The 21,020-nt window shown below is 44.7% G+C and overlaps 1 protein-coding gene across 5 annotated transcripts in view; it reads left to right on the top strand.

Annotated features, from left to right (window-relative positions):
* pcnt (pericentrin) overlaps nt 1-20,433 on the top strand; it is a 43,899-nt gene extending 23,466 nt beyond the window's left edge. For 4 of the 5 annotated variants that reach the window (XM_083791301.1, XM_083791300.1, XM_083791298.1 and 1 more), the window contains 29 exons: nt 778-938; nt 1,145-1,317; nt 2,038-2,219; nt 2,362-2,524; nt 2,700-2,942; nt 3,415-3,647; nt 4,017-4,136; nt 4,423-4,443; nt 4,880-5,116; nt 5,267-5,440; nt 5,672-5,824; nt 6,684-6,857; nt 6,972-7,997; nt 9,040-9,210; nt 9,795-9,984; nt 10,069-10,400; nt 10,733-10,835; nt 10,937-11,109; nt 11,229-11,462; nt 12,631-12,770; nt 13,019-13,151; nt 13,339-14,340; nt 14,471-14,674; nt 15,341-15,556; nt 15,674-15,900; nt 16,019-16,098; nt 16,458-16,599; nt 16,700-16,827; nt 20,194-20,433. In XM_083791301.1, the coding sequence (XP_083647427.1) occupies nt 778-938; nt 1,145-1,317; nt 2,038-2,219; nt 2,362-2,524; nt 2,700-2,942; nt 3,415-3,647; nt 4,017-4,136; nt 4,423-4,443; nt 4,880-5,116; nt 5,267-5,440; nt 5,672-5,824; nt 6,684-6,857; nt 6,972-7,997; nt 9,040-9,210; nt 9,795-9,984; nt 10,069-10,400; nt 10,733-10,835; nt 10,937-11,109; nt 11,229-11,462; nt 12,631-12,770; nt 13,019-13,151; nt 13,339-14,340; nt 14,471-14,674; nt 15,341-15,556; nt 15,674-15,900; nt 16,019-16,098; nt 16,458-16,599; nt 16,700-16,827; nt 20,194-20,234 (6,576 nt within the window). In that variant the 3' untranslated portion in view covers nt 20,235-20,433. The remainder of the gene's footprint in view (nt 1-777; nt 939-1,144; nt 1,318-2,037; nt 2,220-2,361; nt 2,525-2,699; nt 2,943-3,414; nt 3,648-4,016; nt 4,137-4,422; nt 4,444-4,879; nt 5,117-5,266; nt 5,441-5,671; nt 5,825-6,683; nt 6,858-6,971; nt 7,998-9,039; nt 9,211-9,794; nt 9,985-10,068; nt 10,401-10,732; nt 10,836-10,936; nt 11,110-11,228; nt 11,463-12,630; nt 12,771-13,018; nt 13,152-13,338; nt 14,341-14,470; nt 14,675-15,340; nt 15,557-15,673; nt 15,901-16,018; nt 16,099-16,457; nt 16,600-16,699; nt 16,828-20,193) is intronic. The other variant, XM_083791299.1, reaches the window with a different exon arrangement.
* The last annotated feature ends 587 nt before the right edge of the window (nt 20,434-21,020 follow it).

Genomic DNA, 21,020 nt, shown 5'->3' with positions numbered 1-21,020 from the left:
TTGCTGAAAACAAAGCTTTTTTTAACCCATTCTGGGCGGGAACCCCTTTTGGTGTTTTACCCCCTCAGGCCAGGAACCCATTTTTGGGTTCTGTACAGTATGTACAGTATTCAAAAAATTGATGCTGCTATATAAATGTTTGAAGTTTCAGAGTTTCAGAAAACTTAGGTCAGGCTTTAGAAGGCGTTTTTAGAATCGGCCTTAGGCCTAAGCAAAATATGTGGTGTGTTTCGAAAATCACTTTGTCTTATGATGAAGTACAAATTGGGAATATAGAACATGTAATTGTCACTCCCACACAGCTCCAGACCTGTGTGGGAGTGAGAATTGCTGAAAATGGAGTATTACTGAATCTAATAAGCTAACATTGTAATGTGTGTTTTTGGCAGTTACTGTGTGAGGGCCGGAGGTCCATTTGGTATTTTGGCAAAGGATGTTTATTTATGGACTGGCTAATCAGTGTAATCACATCTGCACTTCTCTCTTGCCGTACACCAGGGAGTGATTCTTCACTCTAATAGGATGCCCGTGGCCATGTGGTTTTGTTATTCTCTTGGGGTAAAATGATCTGATGCCTTTAAGAGAAGGACTAGGAGGAGTTGGCGTTGTGCCAGTGAAGTGATTGACTTTTTTTGTAGTTGCTATGACTGGATTTACCTTTATTTCTCCCCTTGTTGGTTCTTCACTGAGCACACAGGTATGTTGCTAGAACCATAGAACGATTGTCTGATCTGTGTGGATTAGTAGGTTATTCCTCTCTCTCTTTTTCTCTTGTAGCTGCGAGCGGAGGTGGGCTGTCTACAGGGGGAGTTGGATGGGAAGCGTGCGGAGATGGAAACTCTAGACACACTCCTTCAGCGCAGAGAGAGAGAGAGCCAGGAGGGAGGCAACCTTCTCAAGATGCTCACTGAGGACCTACGGACTGCAAAAGAGGATGGGTAATAACTAATAATGGACATATCGTGTCTGTGTGGTGTGTGTGTGTGTGTGTGTGTGTGTGTGTGTGAGATTGTGAATTTTGTTTTCTGGGTGGATGTGTGGATTAAACACCAGCCAATCTTCAGGATTTATTTTTCATCCTCAGGTTTTAATCCATGGGGACTTCATAGCGATACTGTCTAATGTTTTCCCTTTGTGTGCCCAGGCGACTGCTGCACCAGGCCAATGAGACTCTGAGGAAGGTGTTGCTCGAAGTGGTCCGCAGCACTGTTGTGACAGAGGACCTCATTGGCCAAAAGATCAGTGTCGGTGCCAAGAAATCTGAACAGCCAAACAATCAGAAGAGCTCATCAGGGAACGTAGAAAAGCAGGAATCTGGTAAGCGTACTAATGATAAAATATTTCCAGTTATAAGTGTGATTAAACTAATGATAATATGCGCAAGCAGAGCGTGCAAGTATTTCGATCGGCTGGGTATGTTTGTATGTCGGTGTTGTCCACCAGCCAATAAGGGACCACCATTCTTGATGACGTAACTAAGATACGTTTGGCGATCGGCTGGGTATGTATGTATGTAAAACGACGTCACTGTCGGGGTAAGGGGTATGTAGGGGTAAGAATGGTGGTCCCTTCTTGGCTGTTAATGATGACGTAACTAAGGTACATTAAAAGGTTGGTATAAGGTCAATAACTGGTCTAAAGGATTTAGAACAGCAGTTGTAATATACATTAGTTAGTAGCAGTTAGTAGCACTCTGCTTGCGCACAAGTAGGCCATGTCCTACTTGTGTGCAAGGCGCAAGTTGGCACCTCGACAGAGTGCATTTCTAGTTAGGATTGAAATGATTGTGAAAATGTATCTGTAAACATATTGAGCACTTTCAAGAAATCTGTTTAGGATCAGATACAGTATATTGTGAATGTGATGACCATGTACCATTCTGTTCTTTATTACTTATTACTTAATTAATTCACAAAGAGATTAATCGACTTATAAAAAATAATCGTTAGCAGCCGTACTTTTGATACTTGGTCAGATGCCAGAGTGGTCATCGCACAGTATCGCTGATAATTATTTTTCTTGTTGCTTTAAAAAAAGGCATTTCAGTTACTGACATGTCCTCAGAAGACCTGGAGTTGACTCAGATGCTGTGTGAGAGCTTGCTGGTGTCTGAGACACAGATCCAACCTGGAGGAGAGGAGGCTGTACTGAGTGCCTGCAGCAGACTGCGTAACACCGTGAACACACTGCTGTTCCTACTTAACCATGCTAATTCACAGGTAATGCATGTAAAAGAACACACTGGCCGAAATGTACACTTTCAAATTATATTTTAATGTCTATGATTTAGGATGTACACTACACGGTATGCACAGTTCCATTTCTCTTCATTTTTCTTGCCACTTTTGTCGTCGTGTGTAGTTGGAACAGACTCGTGATGTCCACGTCTCCCTGGAAGAGCGATTCTCTCAGGGCAGAGAAGATTCCGCCCACCTCCTCCAGCAGCACAAGCTGCTGTTGGAGCAGCTGGACCAGGAGGCGCAGCAAAAAAACGGGCTTCAGCTAAACCTCCATAAGGCTGAGGGTGAGATGCCTCATTTTAACACTTTTTTTTTTACAATAGCAGATCTACAAGCTCACATGTCACATCGCAAGATTGTAGATATTCTGTTTTTGCTATATTTGAAAGGTTTTGAAGAAGAAAGATCAGCTGTATTGACATGCCCAAAATGGGCAACTCCTTGCATAATGTCTTTTAGGGCTGCTGGATGGCTATGTGGCTGAAAAAGCAGTATTAGAGGAGGTTCTGCAGCAGAAGGAGGCACAGGAGGAGAGGCTGGTGGAGGAGCTGGAGGGCCTCAGGGTGCAGCTGCACCAGATGGAGGGCCTCAGTGCAGAGCTGGACAGCCTCAGGATGCAGCACCAGGAGCTCAGTGAAGAGCACGCTCTCATCCTGCGCCAGAGAGACCATCTAAGTGCTGACCTGGGAGAGAGGGAGAAAGGTATGGAAAGGGACAAAAGGATGTTGAGGACATTCATGCAAGATGATGTAATGTATGTACTCTGTATCTACTGTAGCACGACCTGATTATTTAATTCTGTGCTCAGGTGTGTCTTTTCTCTTTAGGCTGATGCCTGAATGTAGAGCCTGACAAAGGTTTGTGGGTCAGAGTGGTTCATGTGTGAAGGGGGAGTGCAGTGCACATTATGTTTGCTGTGCTGTTTGCAGATGCTGTTCATAACCTTGCCATTGCCAGTAGTTGGCAACCATGGCTCTTGAAGTGCAGTGTCATTTGGATTTATGGTTCCAAAATGGTGATTTACTTTAGATGGCTTTAGAGGACATGGCAGCTCAGGATGATTTGTGCTGTATGTTTAACTTGTCTTTAACATCTCTTTCTCTCATGTCATCTATGCATCATAATTCATGGTGTATTTCAGGAGAAGAAACAACCTTTCTCTGCTCTGTTCCAGGTCTCCTGGCTGAGGCAGAGCGTTTGGTCCATGAGAGGCTGGACTTGCAGCGGCAGGCAGAGAAGGACCACAGTTATCTTTCGCAGCGCCTCAAGGTCCTGGAGACTGAGCTGGAGGAACAGGAGACCAAAGTTCTGGAGACAGAGAAGCATCACAAAGCCAACACTGAAGACCTCAATCAGCAGGTCCAAGCGCTCGAAAAACAGCTCAAACACAACCGGCAGTTTATAGATGTGAGTTTTGTTTTCATGTATTAAAAAGTCTACATCTTGCGATAAAAGTAGATCTGGATATCTTATCTTGATATGAATAAATTCATGTTAATGCAAATGTGTAAATGTATGTATCCAGCATGCATTGTCAAAGGAATGTTATCCTATGCCAGACCAAATCTGGGGGTGGCCTGGCTTGCAATGCAAGCCATGCATTGTGTCTAGGTCTAGATTTCAGGAAAAAATCACAGGTGTCAAGGCAAGGGTGAAATATGAGGGTGAGATATTTTTCTATACACCGATTTTGAATGAAACTGTTAGATGGGGTCTTGAGTCACTAATTGGTTCAACGTGTAATTTGTCACACATGCTGTCATCCTATGCCTACAGGAGCAGGCGGTGGAGCGTGAGCATGAGCGAGATGAATTCCAGCAGGAGATCGGCAGGCTGGAAGTCGAGCTCAGACGGACAGCCAAAGGCCACAGCACTGGAGACGGCAAAGGACAGAGGGTAAGGTTCACTAACACCATTTGAATTATACCAGCATTAGAACCTACATACTTACAACTTAAGTTGGCATGCTGAACTACTCAGCATTTGCTGTTTTGCAGTGTGTGTGCGTTGGTGTTTTTGTCTGCCATTATTCCAAACCCCATATCCCCATATGTTTTTGCATTGAAACCCAACTTGAAGACTTGGTATTCAGACTGTAAAGTACTGTATGCATTGTTCATTGTTTGCCAATGAACCTGACGTTTGCTGTGTGTTTGTTCTTGCTTTGAATGGAATGCCATAGATTGAGGACTTGGTTCTGCAGGTATGGAATCTCCCTGTAGCCTTAACTCTGGTAGCCCATCCAACTCCCGTGCATGCTGTGTTTGCAACCTAATTCACTGATCATCTAGAGATTAATAGTGACCTTTAGCATTTGAAAGTGCATGTAGATTTCTTTTAAGTATGTTGATTGTCACCTAGAATTTCTAGATTACTATATCCTGTCTTTTCTGTCACTCTCCTTCTGACAGTAAGTCTTTACTGTCTGTTTTCTTGCTTTTCATTTATGTCATTTAGGCATTGTCTATTTATTTAATCTAATACAACCGCATTTCAGTAATTCAATACTAATGGCTGCAGGAACCTGGGATGGCTTCATTTGTAACCAATCATATCAAAACCATGTCATATGTAACGTACTTTTCAAACAGCTCCAATATTGAGATCCCAACTGGTTACATCTGTGTTCATGCTGTCAGGTGGAGAATCTCCAAGCTGTCATCAAAGACAAGACGGAGGACAATGCTTCATTACTCACAGTCAATCAGCAAGCCCAGCGTGACATCGCCGAGCGCAACGAGGAAATTGACAAGCTGGCAGGGCGAATCAGAGAGCTGGAGCAGGCGTTGCTCAGCACCGCCGAGACCAACAGGTCCATTACTCAGCTTCAACAAGATCTCCACAGAATGAAGCTCAGAGAAGAGGAGCTCACACAGGTACAAGCACACATACACATCCGTTCTCTTTTAAAAGACAGCTGAATTTAGAACTGATCTCACGCACAGCATTTCTTTGTCAAAACATACATTAGGCTTAAAACTGTTCACGGTTAACTTGCTCACTATGCCACTGCCCCCCTGTGTCAGGATAATCAGGCACTGGAGCAGCAGCAGTTGACCAACAGGCTTCAGATCTCGGCCCTGCAGTCCAAACTGGACGAGACCAAGCACCGCTACCAGGACAACACACCTGACCCCACCCAGCAACTCAGAGATGCCCTGGACACGGCTCAGAACAAGTTGCAGAGCGAAGAGCAAGAGGTCTGTGTGACTTTATTTTTTCAGCAAGCTAATATAAGCACATTCAGAAGTCAAATGAATGGGTTAGTGTGGATTGTGGTTTGAGGTGTTGGGTTGTAGCGCCATCTCTTGGTGATGGTGTGTGTGCGCACTGTCATCTATCGGTTTCTGCAGTAAAAGTTGTGAAATGGTAGATTAATGTAAATTTTAATATAGAGTTCTTTTAACTTTTACTAATTTGATGCGTCTAAGGTGGAGGACCTGCTCAGCCAGTTGGAGAAGGTGCAGAGTGATCTGAGCATAAAAGAGGCAGAACTTAAACACCTGACACTACAGCTGGAGATGCTCACCAATCGAAATGATGCTCATGTCAGTCAGCTCCATGAACAGATCGCAGCCCTGAAGGTGAGCAGTGTAATACCATATCCGAAGTATTTTCATTTATTTTCAAGCTGATAATTCTCCCACCATATAACCTGCATCAGTTTGATTCTTGCCTGAAGGTGCGTTCACATAGGAGGTGATTTTTTTTTTGTGTTTGTATTACATAGTAGGGATCCCAGAAACGGATAAAAATTACATTTAAATATTCTACTGCTCTGATGAAGACTATTTTACATATGTAGTGGCAGAAAATAGCCTAGGCCCACTCACTCACCCCCTCACCCGTACCCTGCGCTAGTCACAACCCCCTCACACCAACCCCCTCCCTCTTTCCCTACCCAGTCTCCCCGCCTCCCCCTGTTCACCACTCACTTGTCCCCCTCCATCGAAAGCACCTGTGCAATTGCTGAACAGCCCAGGCACCAGTCTGTCTCTGTCCCTCTCCGAATTTGAACGGAGTTCAGGAGTGCATTGGGGACAAAGGTTGAGCAAGAACAATGAAAAGCGGTGGAGGGTGACGGGTCTAGACTGGAGTGGCCGGAGGATGGGGTCAGGAGGGTAAACGACAAAGGGCTGTGGGCAAAGGGCAGAGCTGTCCGGGCAAAAGTGTCAAAACAAATGTTTCAAAAGATGATGAAAGGCGCAGCTGGAACACAAGTGGCCAGTTTGTGTGACAAAGACCGTATAAAAAGGCGTGTAGCTATCCTGGTTGCTGTCAGAGGCTCTTCTCCCCTGTAACTCTGCCTACCTATTGAATAAACTCTACTAAGCTATTTCATCAAGCCTTTTTATTCGCTCAAGTTGAAATGTCCCGATTCGGGCAAAGTTCAATTTGTAAATTAAGAGACAAATATATATCTTGCACAACCCCCTCTTGCAGGAGAATGTGTCCACCCTCACCATACTCCAAGAGGAGAGAGAGGGAATAACGGAAGAGAGAGAAGAGGAGAGCCTGCCCTCTGCGCTGCTTCAAGAGAAGAATGAGGAGATTGATCATCTCAACCAGGAGATCTACAAGCTGCAGCAGGACCTTGAGAGTGGGGGAGATGACATGGTCAGTGCTTGACGTAGAGTGGAACAACTGAAACAACGTTGTTGACCGAGTGTCCATGTTAACATAAATGACATGCATTTCTCAATATGATTGTTTTTGGTTATGTTCTGACAGGCTTTAGAGTCTGAGTTGGAGGATCTGCGTTCTCAGGTGGAACATCTCCACTGTGACATCACGAGGCTGCGCCAGGACAAGCAGGAGGAAATGGAGCGCTTGCATGAGGTCATCAGCACGCTGCAGGCAGAGCTTGCCACGCTGGGTCCGATTCTGCATGAAGTCAGCGACTCCCAGGATGGTGACAGTGTCGGTGCATCCCCTTCACCCAGCCCCGAACCACACTACCACCAAGGATGTGAGTGGAAGGCAGTGCCACGCAGCCTCAAGCAAGAGCTGCGTCAGACTCGCTCAACCTCCTCTATCTCTGTTCGTCCTCACCTCGAGGCTCTGCAGAGTCAGTTGGAGACGGCAGTGGCAGAGAAAGTTGTGCTGGAGCGACTGCTGCTCACCCAGGAGGAAGAGTACAGAGGACATGGGGAGGAGTTTGCTAGCAGGCTGAGAGGAGAGAGGGAGAAGGCAGAGGAGCTCCGCGTTGTCCTCACACTGAAAGACGCAGAGCTAACAGCTCTCAGAGCCAATGCAGGACAGTTGGAGGAGGAAGGAGCAGAAATAAAACTGTTGGAGGAGAGTGAATGTTGGCAGACCCAGGCCCAGGAGATGAACATACTGCGTGAGGAGAGAGCCCAACTTGAATCCTTGGTTCAGGACCTACAGAGGGACAAGATGGAAATGGTGAGAGAGATGGAGACCCTAAAAACAAGGGAGGGGGACATTAAAAGGGAAATCGATGCCTTGAGAGAAACCTCTCCGACTCTGGAGAGACGGGTACAAGAAGCTAGGGCTGACACAGTAGCCATGGAGACACTAGCTGCTGAACAGAAGGTGCAGATCGAAACCCTGGAAACCGTGAAGGGAGAGCTCTTTGAAGAACGTGAGGCATTGAGGAGAAGAGAGGTGAAACTCCAGGAGGAAATAGAACGCCTCAGACAGGAAGTGATCTCTCATACAGTCCGCATCCAGGAACTAAGGTTTCAGCTGAAGGAAAGGGGAGCAGAGCATGAAGGAGTGCAAACTGAAGTACTGGTGAGTGGCATCTTCATGTTCTGGTACTGTAGAATAAACTACAATAATACTACAAAATAAAGCAGATTGCTACTCATATACTAGACTAGTCATGTTGGATCCAGTACACGCTACACCTAGGAACCAATTTTGGGGGGCTGATCAATAGTTAAGGAAAACTGGATTTGTTGAATAACACATGGATGGTATTATGTAGCTTATGTCTGGTGCATAGGTTTTCATTTAGATTTCCTTTACTTGATGTGTGGTGGAGCGTATCATTTCATATACAGTAGGTGAAGTAGGGCTTATGGGAGGATATATGTTCTTGCTAGCCACCTAGCATTCCCTGCCTGCTCTGTAACTGGGCATGTAGCTATGTCAGCAGCTGCAGACCAAACCACAGCTGGCTATGGTTAGAGAACAGGGAGGCTGAAATAATGTGTTGTGGCACAGAGAAGGCAGAATGTTAGTCACACACAGAGGAGAAGTGACTTACGAATGAGGAAGTTGGGGCAGTCGTCTTGATAGCTAGAGCAGTACATTTTAAAGCTTTACTAGGACCTACACGTTAATGTTTTGAATGTTCATCTTTTGATATGGTGCGTTAACCGGATGTGGTAAGGAATACTTTCAGGCTCAGAAAGAAATCCGTGCTGTCAACATTTCATTGGCTTTGTTAACTGTCTTGCGTTATTATTACAGTAGCACATAGCTGTTTTTATCTATGTGGAAAGAGCCAGCTTGTATGCTGGAGTTGTTTATAGCAGTAATTGTTGCGTTTGTTCGTACAGGACTAGACCACATGTGGCACTCGTTTGTTTGTACAGAGCTAGAACACATGTGGCACCCATTAAAGCATTGACTGCCACTCCTGTAAGAAATGTTGTCAGAATTACAGTATGTTATTGTTTATCTGCTGGTGCTGAAGTGCATGTCTTTCAGCAGAACACCCATCCAACATTCACTCTGGTTTGCTGGTTATTAAAGGCCTCTACTGAGCATCCTCGTGAAGTTGGACGTTGGTGGTGATGATGCCAAAACAAATGTTTCTCTGTTCCAGACCAATGCCGAGGTAACCCTGGCTAATGCCGATGCTGCCTTGATACAGAGGGAGGCGGAGCTAGCCAGACTGGGCGTGGAGCAACAGGCCCTGAGGGCAGAGCTGGCTGCTGTGAAGGAGGGGCTTAGTACCAGTACGGAGAGAGCTGAGAAACTGCACGAAGAGGGACAGGTACAACAATAGAATATTATTTACAGTATTTCTTATCACTGAGAGGGCGGCCGTGGGTGAGTGGGTAGAGACACTGTCTGGGAATCGGAAGGTCACCGCCGGTTCACACCTAGTTTGCCCAGACTGGTCAAATCGATCTATAACAATATTGTAATACAAGATTCCAACAGGGTTTACCTTAACACCTATTATACAGTAACTACAACAACAAAAAAATATGTATTAGGCCTACTGATGAAAAACACCTGTTTCAAGTGTCTGCTTTCTTTATTGAAGGAGATGAGTACATATTAGTTCAAACAACTTAAATATAGTAAAGATTTAACATTTATTTTCTTGTCTCTGTGCAAGACACCTAACTGACCCCAGGTGCCGTATTAATAGCAGTCACTGCTTCTAACATGTATCCTACATGGTAAAGGTAGAGGACGATGTCCATGTACTGCATGTGCAAATGCACCTTACAAATTACACAACTAAAAGGGACATTAATATATAAATATATTTGCTAGGTGGATTCAGTGCAAGCACAGAAATATGGAGAACACCCCTTGATATTTATAATTATTTTCTCTGTCCATTAGACCAAAGACCGTGCCCTCGCTGAGCTGGAGACCAATAACCAGCGTCTGAAAGCAGAGCTTCGAGGCCTACAGGAGGACCTGGCGGGTCAGGAAGAAGAACTAGCTTATCAGCAAAGAGAACTGCAGCACCTCCGACAGCGCTGCCACCAGCCAGAGATACTGCCTCACAACAAAGAATACAGTCAGAAGGGTGAATTCTCACACACTGTCAATGAGTACATTTGTTGATCTCATGTTATGATTATTATTATAATTCATATTTTCTTTTCATCAGATAATTCTGAGAGAGGCTTTGAGGACAGAGTGTGTGTTTCTCATGACGAAGCATCACTGAGCTCACCAGACATCCTAAGGAGACATTCGACGGACAGACTCCATGGGAGGTTCCACACCTCTTTCTCTCTCCAGGCCTCCCATTTCTCTGAGCTGAACACCTCTGAACTACATCTCCCCCACACCAAAGCCTCTCCCAGTGGTACGATGGATGCACTGCACTCCATGACCATCACCCCAGAGCCAGCCACTCAGAGTACTCACTCCCCTCGCTCTGTCTCTGTCTCCGCCTCGGACAACCTCTCCATGATCAATTCAATGGATATTGACAAAGTATGTGGTCCAGACACGTATTTTTGAATAGTTCTACTCTAAACTGCCTCATATGTATTCTGGTAGGGAAAGCATTGCCTTTGTGCTCTCACCTATGCCTGTACTACTTTTTCACTGGGGTGTGCACACTTATCCGACACACCAAAGGTTTGACATGCGGAAATCACCCGTCGCTCCCGACATGCGTTGTGTCATGCTTGTGGTTAGGGTTAGGGTTTGGAGTAGCTTGTCGGACCTTTAGGTGTGTCGGAACTAAAGCCTGTACCCTTTTCACTAGGTCAAGTATTAAAATTTTAATCAATTTCAATATGTATACTTTTGTTTTCTCCCAGATGCATGACTCAGAAACCATGGACCCGACAGCCCCACCGTCCCCTCTTGGCTCTACCTCTTCTATGTCAGCACCAGAATGGGCCAGCGATGGATACGGCAGCAGTGCGTTTTTACAGCAGTATATCTGTCCATGTGATATCATTAAGCATGACAGCCATGCAGCAGTTCCTGTATGTTGTGACATTGTACTGTGTTTTTTTTAGATGTGAGTTCAGAGCTGGGAGTGAGGCTGAGAGCAGAGCTGGAGCAGACAGAACGTCTGGATGCTCAGTTTGTTGAGTACCTCCGCTGCCGAGGCATGAACCCCACAGCGAATACAGACAGCGCTGCAGGCAGTATGAGCTACAGTGATGATCTGCTGTCACCTGAGCTGCAGGCAGGGACCCCACACACACACACACACACACACGTACTGCAATACCTATGCTGCTGCACTATGTGGAGTTGTGAAGAGGTCTGTTTGTTGACAGTTTCTCTGTGTTCTTGTCTTTACAGGTTCTATTGAAAAAAGTATATCAGGAAGGCTGCAGAATTCTTGCCCTCTCCCAGCACCGCGGCATGTCCTCATCCCATGCCCACTTGTCAAACTCTAAAACCACGTCATTGGACCAGACTGACCAGTCACCCTCTGCTCCTCCAATGAGCTGGCAGCAGGAAAAGAGGGCCCTGCAAGAGACTGTTGTAGCTCTCCGGGAGCTGCTCTGTCGAATGGCTCAGAGGGACACGCGGGTGGGTTCATACACTTTTTAAGAACTCATAATGATGCCCTTTAATCAAACAAAGACTTCATTCAAAGTTACCTTATCACAATAGGCAGATAATTCAACTAGACCAGTGCCTACTAGGGCAGGGGTTCTCAACCCGTGGGTCGTGACCCCTCTCCCGCAAAATATGAACGCTTTTTGGATTATATATCGTATAAATTAAAACGATAGCAATGTGAGCTAGCAGTTTGTATTGTTGGTGTGGAGGGGGCGAGGCAGGGTCGCGAGACCAAAGCATTTCCGGGGGTCCCAAGCCAGAAAACGTTGAGAACCTCTGTACTAGGGAACGTGCAACGTGTCTGTATGTTTGTGTCCCCTTTATGCCCTTATATGAAGACATGCCACTCATTTTTTCCCCAAATCAGCCTCACGGTGGAGCTATAACAGGCCAATTCCAGTTTTTAGCTATAACTGCATCGATCTGCATACAACTTATGTATGCGCACTCCCTAGAGGCCATGTAAAAACATTGTCCCTGCATCCCTCCACATCTGCCGGTTATAGCGCCACCATGAGGCCGATTTCTGCACGCACAGATTTCATCCAAATCGGTACACATGATCTCTGTAGTCATGTGATCAAGACGAGTCTGTTGGATTTCTCAGATTCTACACTGATTGGCTAACATTGGCTTCCAAATTTTTCAGGAGTGGCCCGTTTTGTACAAAATGCTGCACATGTCCTGCTCATCCAGAATTCTATACTCATGCTATGAGTGATCTGGCTCTGCATTTCCTCAACAAAATGAAGAAAATTGTTGCAAAAGAAAAGATTATATTATATTACTCCTAAACATTTTGCCAAACATCTCACACAGTCCTATCCTCCTGGTGGAGACCTGTGCCCAGAAGGGCACTTTTTCTAGTTGTTTTGGTCTGTGTCCCTTTTATGCCCATATGATATATGGAGTTCCATATCATGCATCCGTGCGCATGCCAAGTTTGAAGTTGGTCCCACATACTGTATGGGCTGTATGCATACATATATGGGCATATCTGTCAGATTGGCAGTTCTGGACTACAGATGCGCAAACACGTGCAGAGATTTTGTGAATTTCTTTTTAGTAGGATATAGGATTGTGTTCCTGTTTATATCTTAACTGGATGTTGCTGCTGATATTTATCTATCCCCAGACTGGTGGGGAGGACTTTCAGACAGAGGATGTAACATTCCAATCCCAGCTGAGAGCAGAGTTTGATGACAACCAGAAGCGACTGAACACTGCCCAAGACACTCGGCAGCAAGAGCAAAAAAACAGAATACCGTCCCGCAGGTACACTCACATCACCAGGGACACTAAATCAAGGACACTTCCTTGGGTGCATGAACTCATTCTCATGTAGAAATGATACTCACACACCTCTGTCCCATTTATTAGGGATTAGCATTCTTATAACCACAAATCCTTCCTGTACTGTGTTCCATGGTCTACCCACTATCATGCAAGCCCATCGCATTACACTGCATTTAATTTCATAAAAACATAAATTCCTCAAAGATAATGTAGCTCTCTTCTCCTAGCCTGGCTGTAGAAGAAGGAGAGGAGGCCTTGAAGTGGGAGCAGACAAAAGCCCAAGAGATGCATCAGCAACTAGAACAAGAGAAGACAATTGCCATTTGCAGGGAGAGAGAAGAAGAGGAGCAGCAGCGAGAGGTATGGTGTGGTCTTGAAGAAATTAAGAAAATAATTCACTTGGTAGCTCTAGTAATGCCCTCATACTTGATACTTTGATGTTAGCCAGATACAAAGTTGCATAGAATGTGGAGTACCAATATTGTTATTAGTTGTTCTATTCTATATGTACCTGTACCCCACTGAAAAATGATCCTCCCCTCCCCAGGCTGAGCAAGTGTATTTAGAGCAGCAAGGCTCTGAAGTCATTGTCCTCAAGGGTCAACTGGAGCAGGAGAAGGCCGCCTCCAGCAGCTTTAGGAAGGAGCTCCAGGCTGTGCGAGTGTCTTTGGAGACGCAAGGCTCTGAAGTCATTGTCCTCAAGGGCCATCTGGAGCAGGAGATGGTGGCCTGCAGCACACTTAGGAAGGAGCTCCAGGCTGTGCGAGTGTCTTTTGAGCAACAATGCTCTGAAGTCATTGCCCTCAAAGGCCATCTGGAGCAGGAGAACGTTGCCTGCAGCAACCTTAGGCGTGAGCTTCAGATAGAACACTCTCGTAGCCAGCTGCTGGAGAAACGCTTAGATGACACGTACAAGGAACTTGAAGATGAGCGCCAACGTTCTACCCAACAACAGGAACTCCAGTCTACTGAACGGAGCCGACTGGAGCGTCTTCTGAATGACGCAGAGTCCTGCTTGACCGACGCTCACTCTCAGTTTGCCGACACCCACAGAAAGGAGGAGGAGGAGAGAGAACGCAGCAGTAGTCGACTGGAGGAGCTGACGCGTAGGCAGGAAGCAGATGCGGCCAGAGACAAGAAGTTCATCTCCGACATGCGCTCCCAGCTGGAGCAGGAGCGGACACAAGGGGAGGAGCTAGCCGCCATGACAGACAGGCTGAGGAGCGAGCTTCTGCAGAGCAGGCGGAGAGGAGAGGAGGAGGACCGAAGGAGGAGAGGGGAGTCGCAGCAGGAGCAGGAGGCCATGGCCCGCCTGCGAGTCGCCATGGAGACCCTGAAGGAGCAGAAACGGGAAGCTGGTCGAGCTTTAGAAGCGGAGAGACAGCGTGTTAGGCTCCAAGGAACGGAACTCACAGAGTTGAAGGACAAGCTCCAACAGCTGAAGGACAGGGAGAGGGAGAGGGAGGAGCAAAGGGAGAAAGAGAGGAGGAAGGAGAGACGGGAGCAGGTAGAGAGGGAGAGGCGACAGGAGAAGATGAACAACAGACTGGTAAGACATAGACAATCATGTTCACACAGTTACGTATTTTCCTGTAATATAATGGAGCTAGAAACGTTTTAAAACTATGACACAGTACATGTAAACAAACACACCATACCTGTTAAATGTCTGTCCTCAGTGTGAGGTGGAGTTGTTGAGGCAGCAGGATCAGCAGCGTATGCGGGAGCTGCAGCAGACTCTTGCAGAGCTGGAGAGGTCAGAGAGAAGAATGGCTACTGAGAGACTGTCTAGGTCAACTACAGCACAACTACAGACCAGATCCACCCTGTCGCTGCAGAACAACAGCCAAACTGACACTGCACAGGCCAGTAGCACGGTACAGGTACGCAAAGGCCAGTAGCACAGTACAGGTACACAAATGGCATTTTATTGCATTTATGGGGTGTACCATGTTGTAGATTATATTTACTGGACCCTTGGGAGTGGCCAGCCTTAACAGTCGACATTGGTGACTGATTGAAATGTGACAATCCTTTCCTAGTGTGCTACAAAAACCTTTAGTGTTGTGTATCCAATGTCCTTCCGTCATTAATTGTAATTACAATTGTAATAGGATTTGAGAATAGGATCAGCAGGAATGTATACTTCCGAGCACTCCAAAAATATACTTGAGCGCTTGAATCTCTTTTTTAAATTACCCCACAGCCAGTGATGTGCAGCCATTCCATTAATTTACTGGGAAGTTCATTCAAATCAAATGGCCCGTCAAGTAACTGGATAGAAAGTTCCCACGCTTTTATAACGACAAAACTGAGATGAGGTGCTGGAATGTTAGTTAATTGTTGGCATTGGCAAAATAAACACATTCAATTAAAAACCTAATGGATAATGTTTGTAAGAATTACTATATGACCAGTTTACCACTCCTGCCACCACACTAGAAAAGAGTTTAGATCACAAATGAGAGGGTCGGCTGACTGTATCCAGGGTCTGGTTCAAGTAAGCTTGCCTAGTCTCGTTTTGACTTATTTTGTTTTCTTCTCTTCAGTCCTCTGAATCTTCCTTGCCTTCCTCTGGGCTGGTGAAGAGGTTGTTAAAGGAGAACTCTGAGCTGACAGAGCGTGTGACAACACTGAGTCAGGAGAGAGTGACCCTCAAACACAAACTGTCCCATCTGGAACGACAAGTTGACGAGCTCGCCAAGGTCACCGCGGAAACAGAGAACAGACCCATTAATGATGCTGTCACATTCAGCCAAGTCAAGGTGAGATGGGATGAACAGATGCCATTCTGTCATTGTTCTCTGCACTGAAGTGAAAATGTAGTGTCATGAGACAAACGTAACACTGTGGTATTAATGACAAGTGGTATTTTTTTGTAGGTGCAACGTCTTTATGAGCGCTACGTGCGTGCCGAGAGCTTCAGGAAAGCTTTGGTATACCAGAAGCGCTACCTGCTGCTACTGTTGGGAGGCTTCCAGGAGTGTGAGAATGCCACACTGTGTCTGATTGCCACTATGGGAGTTCGCCCCTCCTCCTCACTGACCGCCCAACGCAGACCCATCACACGCTTCAGAGCTGCTGTAAGAGTTGTCATTGCCATCTCAAGGTAGGAAGCATACCAGGCTAGAAGGGATTCATTGCACGATCAGTTTGCAGTTTGCATAATAAGAGTGACTTGGTAAATGGGACATTTGCTAGAACTGATTATGACTCACTTTTTTCAGAATGAAGTTCCTGACCAGAAAATGGCAAAAAGCAATGAAAAGACTGTCTGGATCTGGGATTGCAAATGAGCATTCCTCAGGTAATCTTACACAACATGCTGTAATTTGTATCACATACTGTACGTACGGTATATGTGTACAGTATACTGCTAGCCTGGGATCCAGACTGATTCGCTGCGTTCGACTTCCCTGGCCAGGGTCCTATTTGACTCGTATTTCTATTACGTAGGCAAGTCAGGAAGTGACTCGAGTTTTACATTGGATAACACTGGTCCCACTCCCCCTCGGAAGCAACAGACTGTTTTCTCCCGTTTGTGAACGGAGATAGAAGGCTTGCCAGAATTAAGCAAAGTGAGAGAAAAAATACACTGAACGTAGCAATCAGTCTGGATCCCAGGCTAACTGCATCTGTAAGTTAATTTATTTCCATTTCTTATAGGATCTAGAACGGAGGTATTGAGGCAGCAGCACCCACGATCAAACTCTTCGCCACCAAGTCGAGACGGTAACCCCACCTATAGAGAAACAGTATCAGCGCAGTTTGTACCACCAATGAAATCACCTTTCAGGCTGCACAACAGGTTAGGTTCCTCTCAGTTTGAAAATCCAAGTACTTTTGGGGGTTTGAGTGATATTAAGGAATATTTATTATTTAATGAACTGACCTTTTCTGCACCCCAGGGCAAACTCCAGCTCAACCATAGCATCTGGGAAATCTGGGGGAACATCCCAGGATCCAGAGCGATCCTTAACGGAATACATTCACCATCTAGAGAAAGTCCAGCAACGTCTGGTGGGAACTCAACCAGGTGAGGAAGATTGAAAAGAGCACCAGTGCACGGGGTGTATTGTACATTGAAACGTGGAGGAGAGGGATATGTGAGAATCATTTAACACAAGGGTGAGGGTGTGAGGTTAGTAGGATTATGTGATACACCGCCAATCTGTAGACCTGTCTGTGTAATTATGGAACACTTTCTCCATGACAAACTGTCACCTTTGCAAATGTCATTGTGATGTTTATTTTCTTTCTTGTAACAATCTAGTACTTCATTACAGTCAAGTTACACCACAGTGTGGTGATAGTGTATTTGGTATTCCCAGGCATCCCACAACAATAATGGTCACTATTCTTCTAATTCAGAACAGCTGTTTATTTTTAACAATGGCATATGCACTATGTAGTATGTACATAGTTGGAGATGCTCTTGGCAGTTTGGGTATATCTTCATATATAGTTCTTCTGAGCTGACGGCCCCCTTGTTGGGTCTCTCTGGTTTTAGGAAGTGTTTTCACTTAAATTGTGACATGCAGTATCACTACACAATATGGTCTTTATCGTAAAATGAGGCAAAAAAGATTAAATCCGAGAAGAATATTGTTTTAGGTGCTTTTAAGACGCATTTCCTGGAACCACAGAACTGTTATGTCTACATCTGTGCTCTTACTTGATCTTCCAACCCCAGTTAGCAAGATTCAATTAATACCGCCTCCAAGAGAGAATCACTTATCCACGCCTCCAAGAGAGAATCAGTTATCCACGCCTCCAAGAGAAGAGCTAAGGAGGAACAGTCCCACTGCCTGTTCCCCCAATATGGTTGGTTATCGCCAGCGCTGGTTACAAGAGAATAGGACATGGCTGTATCTGAGCTGCCTGTCACCCATTTACCTGAATGGCCCAGGTGAGTGTGAGTGTAACATGCTCACTCCACCAATGAACCCACATATCCCAGCATGCACCTTTGATGGGGCTGTGGTTTTTGATCATCACTAGAGGGACAGTTTGTCATGCAAGGGGTGTTTCACAGTACAGGTGTTTTCATATGAGCAGTTTTTACTGGTCCTGGAGGTCTTTCACTTGCCTATTGATGGTGTTGGAGGTTCATGTTGCATGCCTGTCATATTTCTATGTAGTACATTGATTGAATACTTTATTAGCAGGCTTGTTAACTGTACAGCTAGTACAGTCAAAGGTTATGCTAAAAGCATAAAACAAAAAGCCCCAGGGTGGTTTATTCCATTGTGGTCCATTGTACTCAATTCAGTAATTCATAGGAGTTTTCAACTGGTTTTGACCCAGAGACCACCATTCTGACTAGGAGCAGCCTGAGGACCACCACTATTGTGTCGGGTGGGTTCATCGTAGATCTACGATGGACCCACCCGACACAATAGTGGTGGGGCATTCATGCACCATGGGTTAAGATTGTTTTTGTTTTCTTCTTACTTGTTACTCACTAATTACACTATCACAGGCTACATTCATGAGCTGGACAAACAAAACTATGTTTCAAAGGATTTTATTATCAAAAGTGTTTTTTACTTGTACTAAGCAGGACTCAAAATAAGTCTCAAAATAATAATCCATTTCAGTTAATCACCCAAACACTGAAGACACATTTGACACCTGCTTGGTGCATTTGACAGTAACGGTTTGTTTCTCATGCAGCAGAAATGTTAGGTTCAACTTAAGTTATTATTATTATTATTATTCACAAACGAGTAAAAAGTGCAAATAGGTTATATATATATATATATATATTAGAAAGGTAAAAAGGCAAAAATACAACTTTTCTGAATGCCTGGCTGCGGACCACCAGCAGTACCTCCGCGGACCACCGGTTGAAAACCCCTAATACACACAATACAATGCATATTGGTAGAAAACCAAGGAGGGGGACATTATTGTCTCCACCAGGCCGAAGGCATGTGGGGAGAGTATGTTTTGCACTCCGTCCCTCCGCGTGTCCGTCCGTCCGTGTGTGTGTCCGTGTGTGTGTCCGTGAACAGCTAATCTCGGCCACCGTTAACCCGGTCGATGCCATATTTTGCACACACACTCCCTGGATGCCAACGATGAACCTCTGCCCCAAACTTTCCAGAACAGCCTGTTATAGCGCCACCAGGAGGCCGCTTTGTGCAAAACAAGTTTTTGCACAGTACACCTACAGATTTTGTCCAAACATCACGCAAATTGGTACACAGTCTCTCTAGAGCCATTCAACGAAACGGGTCTTTCAGATTTACCAGACTCCATCCTGATTGGTTAAGATTGGCTTCCAAAGTTCACAGGAGTGCTCAGTTTCAAACAAAATGCTGCAAATCATGAACACATCGCGTCATTTCCGTGAAATTGTGCACCCACATTCCCACTAGGCCGAGGACAAAATGCCACATGAACAATTTCAACTCAGCCTCAAGGTGGCGCTATAACTGGCCGAAAAGTGTTTTTACCTCTAACTGCACGGATCTGTGGATAACTTTGTATGCCAACTCCCTAGAGGCGAAGGAAAAACCTTTGCCTGGAATTTTTCACATCTGCTCTTTATAGCGCCACCAGGAGGCCGACATATGTAAAACACATTTTCTATTATTACTCCTTCAGATTTTATCCAAATTTCACGCAAATCGCTACACATGATCTCCATAGTCATGTGATCAAGACAGGTTTGTTTGATTTATCATATTCCATCCTGATTTGCCACGATTGGCTCCTACAGTTTTCAGGAGTAGCCCGCTTTGTACAAATCGCCACAACTCCTCAACGCAGCGCCCCATTGCGATGAAACTGTGCACGCATATTCACACTAGGTTGAGGAAGAAATCCTGGTGGAGACCTGTGCCCAGAAGGGCACTTTTTCTAGTTTTAGTTTAGTTTTGAGTCTGGGAAGGGAGTGGAAATCTTTAATGGGTTTTGGCTAGTTCATTCCACATTATGGTGGCAGAGTAGAATGCATTTTCCCTACATCATTGTATTTAGGAATTGTATCACTACTGATACTGTGGGAATGAGATATGAGACATTGTGTCCTACGAACCAAAAATAAACATCATACTCATCGTTTTTTAAGATCAGGGTTTAACAACCCGTGTTAACTTATTACATTGTGCTCATTGCATTCCATCAGCTAACCATTTCCCCTTCTTAACGTGTAGGAACTCATTTGATAACATAACTCAACAGAAAATGTGAAGATGTGCAATAATTCTGAAGGAGGATATACTGTAATAACAAATCAGTATTGCCTTCTTTCACATGGAAATGTAATACTAATCAGAACATCCTTAATGGATTTTCATAACTGATATTGGTTGCAAGAGTTTACAGATGTTTGTAAAGGTACAGAAAACCGATTGCTTGTCTGATTTTCTGGCCTTTTCCCCCTTTGTCACAGGTTCACTTCCCCTGCCCCACCCAAAGAAGTCTGACCACTGACGGAATGAATGTCTACTTTTTGTCCAGAAATTGTCCATGCTTTGCCTCTATGTACAGTGTACATGTGCACAAGGGAATACCCAAGTATTGCATTTTTTCCACAAAAGATGTGATTTTTATATAAGCATAAATTATTTATTATTATTTCTATGGTGATTTTCGTAATACCATTATCTGTTAAGGCCACACTTATAAAATATACACTTTTGTTTTACTTTCTAAGTAGTGATGCTTGTTTGCTTTTTTACAATTTTATATATGCTTATATGTTCTGTACATAGTTCTGCTATTGGCAGTTACTGTTTGTTCATATGTGTCAATGGATTTGCACTGGAATTCAAATCTAAATAGTTGATTTATAAACGCACATAGGTCAACATGTGTCTTTATTTGTTATGTATTTCTACAATAAAACCAATAAATTTATTAAATGATTATGAAAATTTCTTGTCAGAAAAGTGTGTGTGTGTGTGTGTCTTTACTTCTGGGGATCCCTGGAACAAAATGTTTTGAGATGGCCAAATAATGCATATCATTTTTGGGGTCCTTGACATGAAAACGTTTGAGCACCACTGATATAGCAACATAATCATATGTTTTTCAGAAAACCGTTTGGATTTAGAAGATCTTTGTAGAATCGGCCTCAGGTCTAATTGGCTTAAATTCCATTCTGATGCAGCAGATCGTCTTGACCATGACTACAGGCCCATGAGTTGCTGGCATGTACTTGGCTGATTAGAAATCTGATTAGAAATGGGTACGTGCAGGCAGGCATACTCTTTTCGT

Source organism: Protomyctophum parallelum (genome assembly GCF_964188405.1).
Source record: "Protomyctophum parallelum genome assembly, chromosome: 20".
Classification (NCBI taxonomy): Eukaryota; Metazoa; Chordata; class Actinopteri; order Myctophiformes; family Myctophidae; genus Protomyctophum; species Protomyctophum parallelum.
This window is presented reverse-complemented; position numbering and strand designations above follow the sequence as displayed.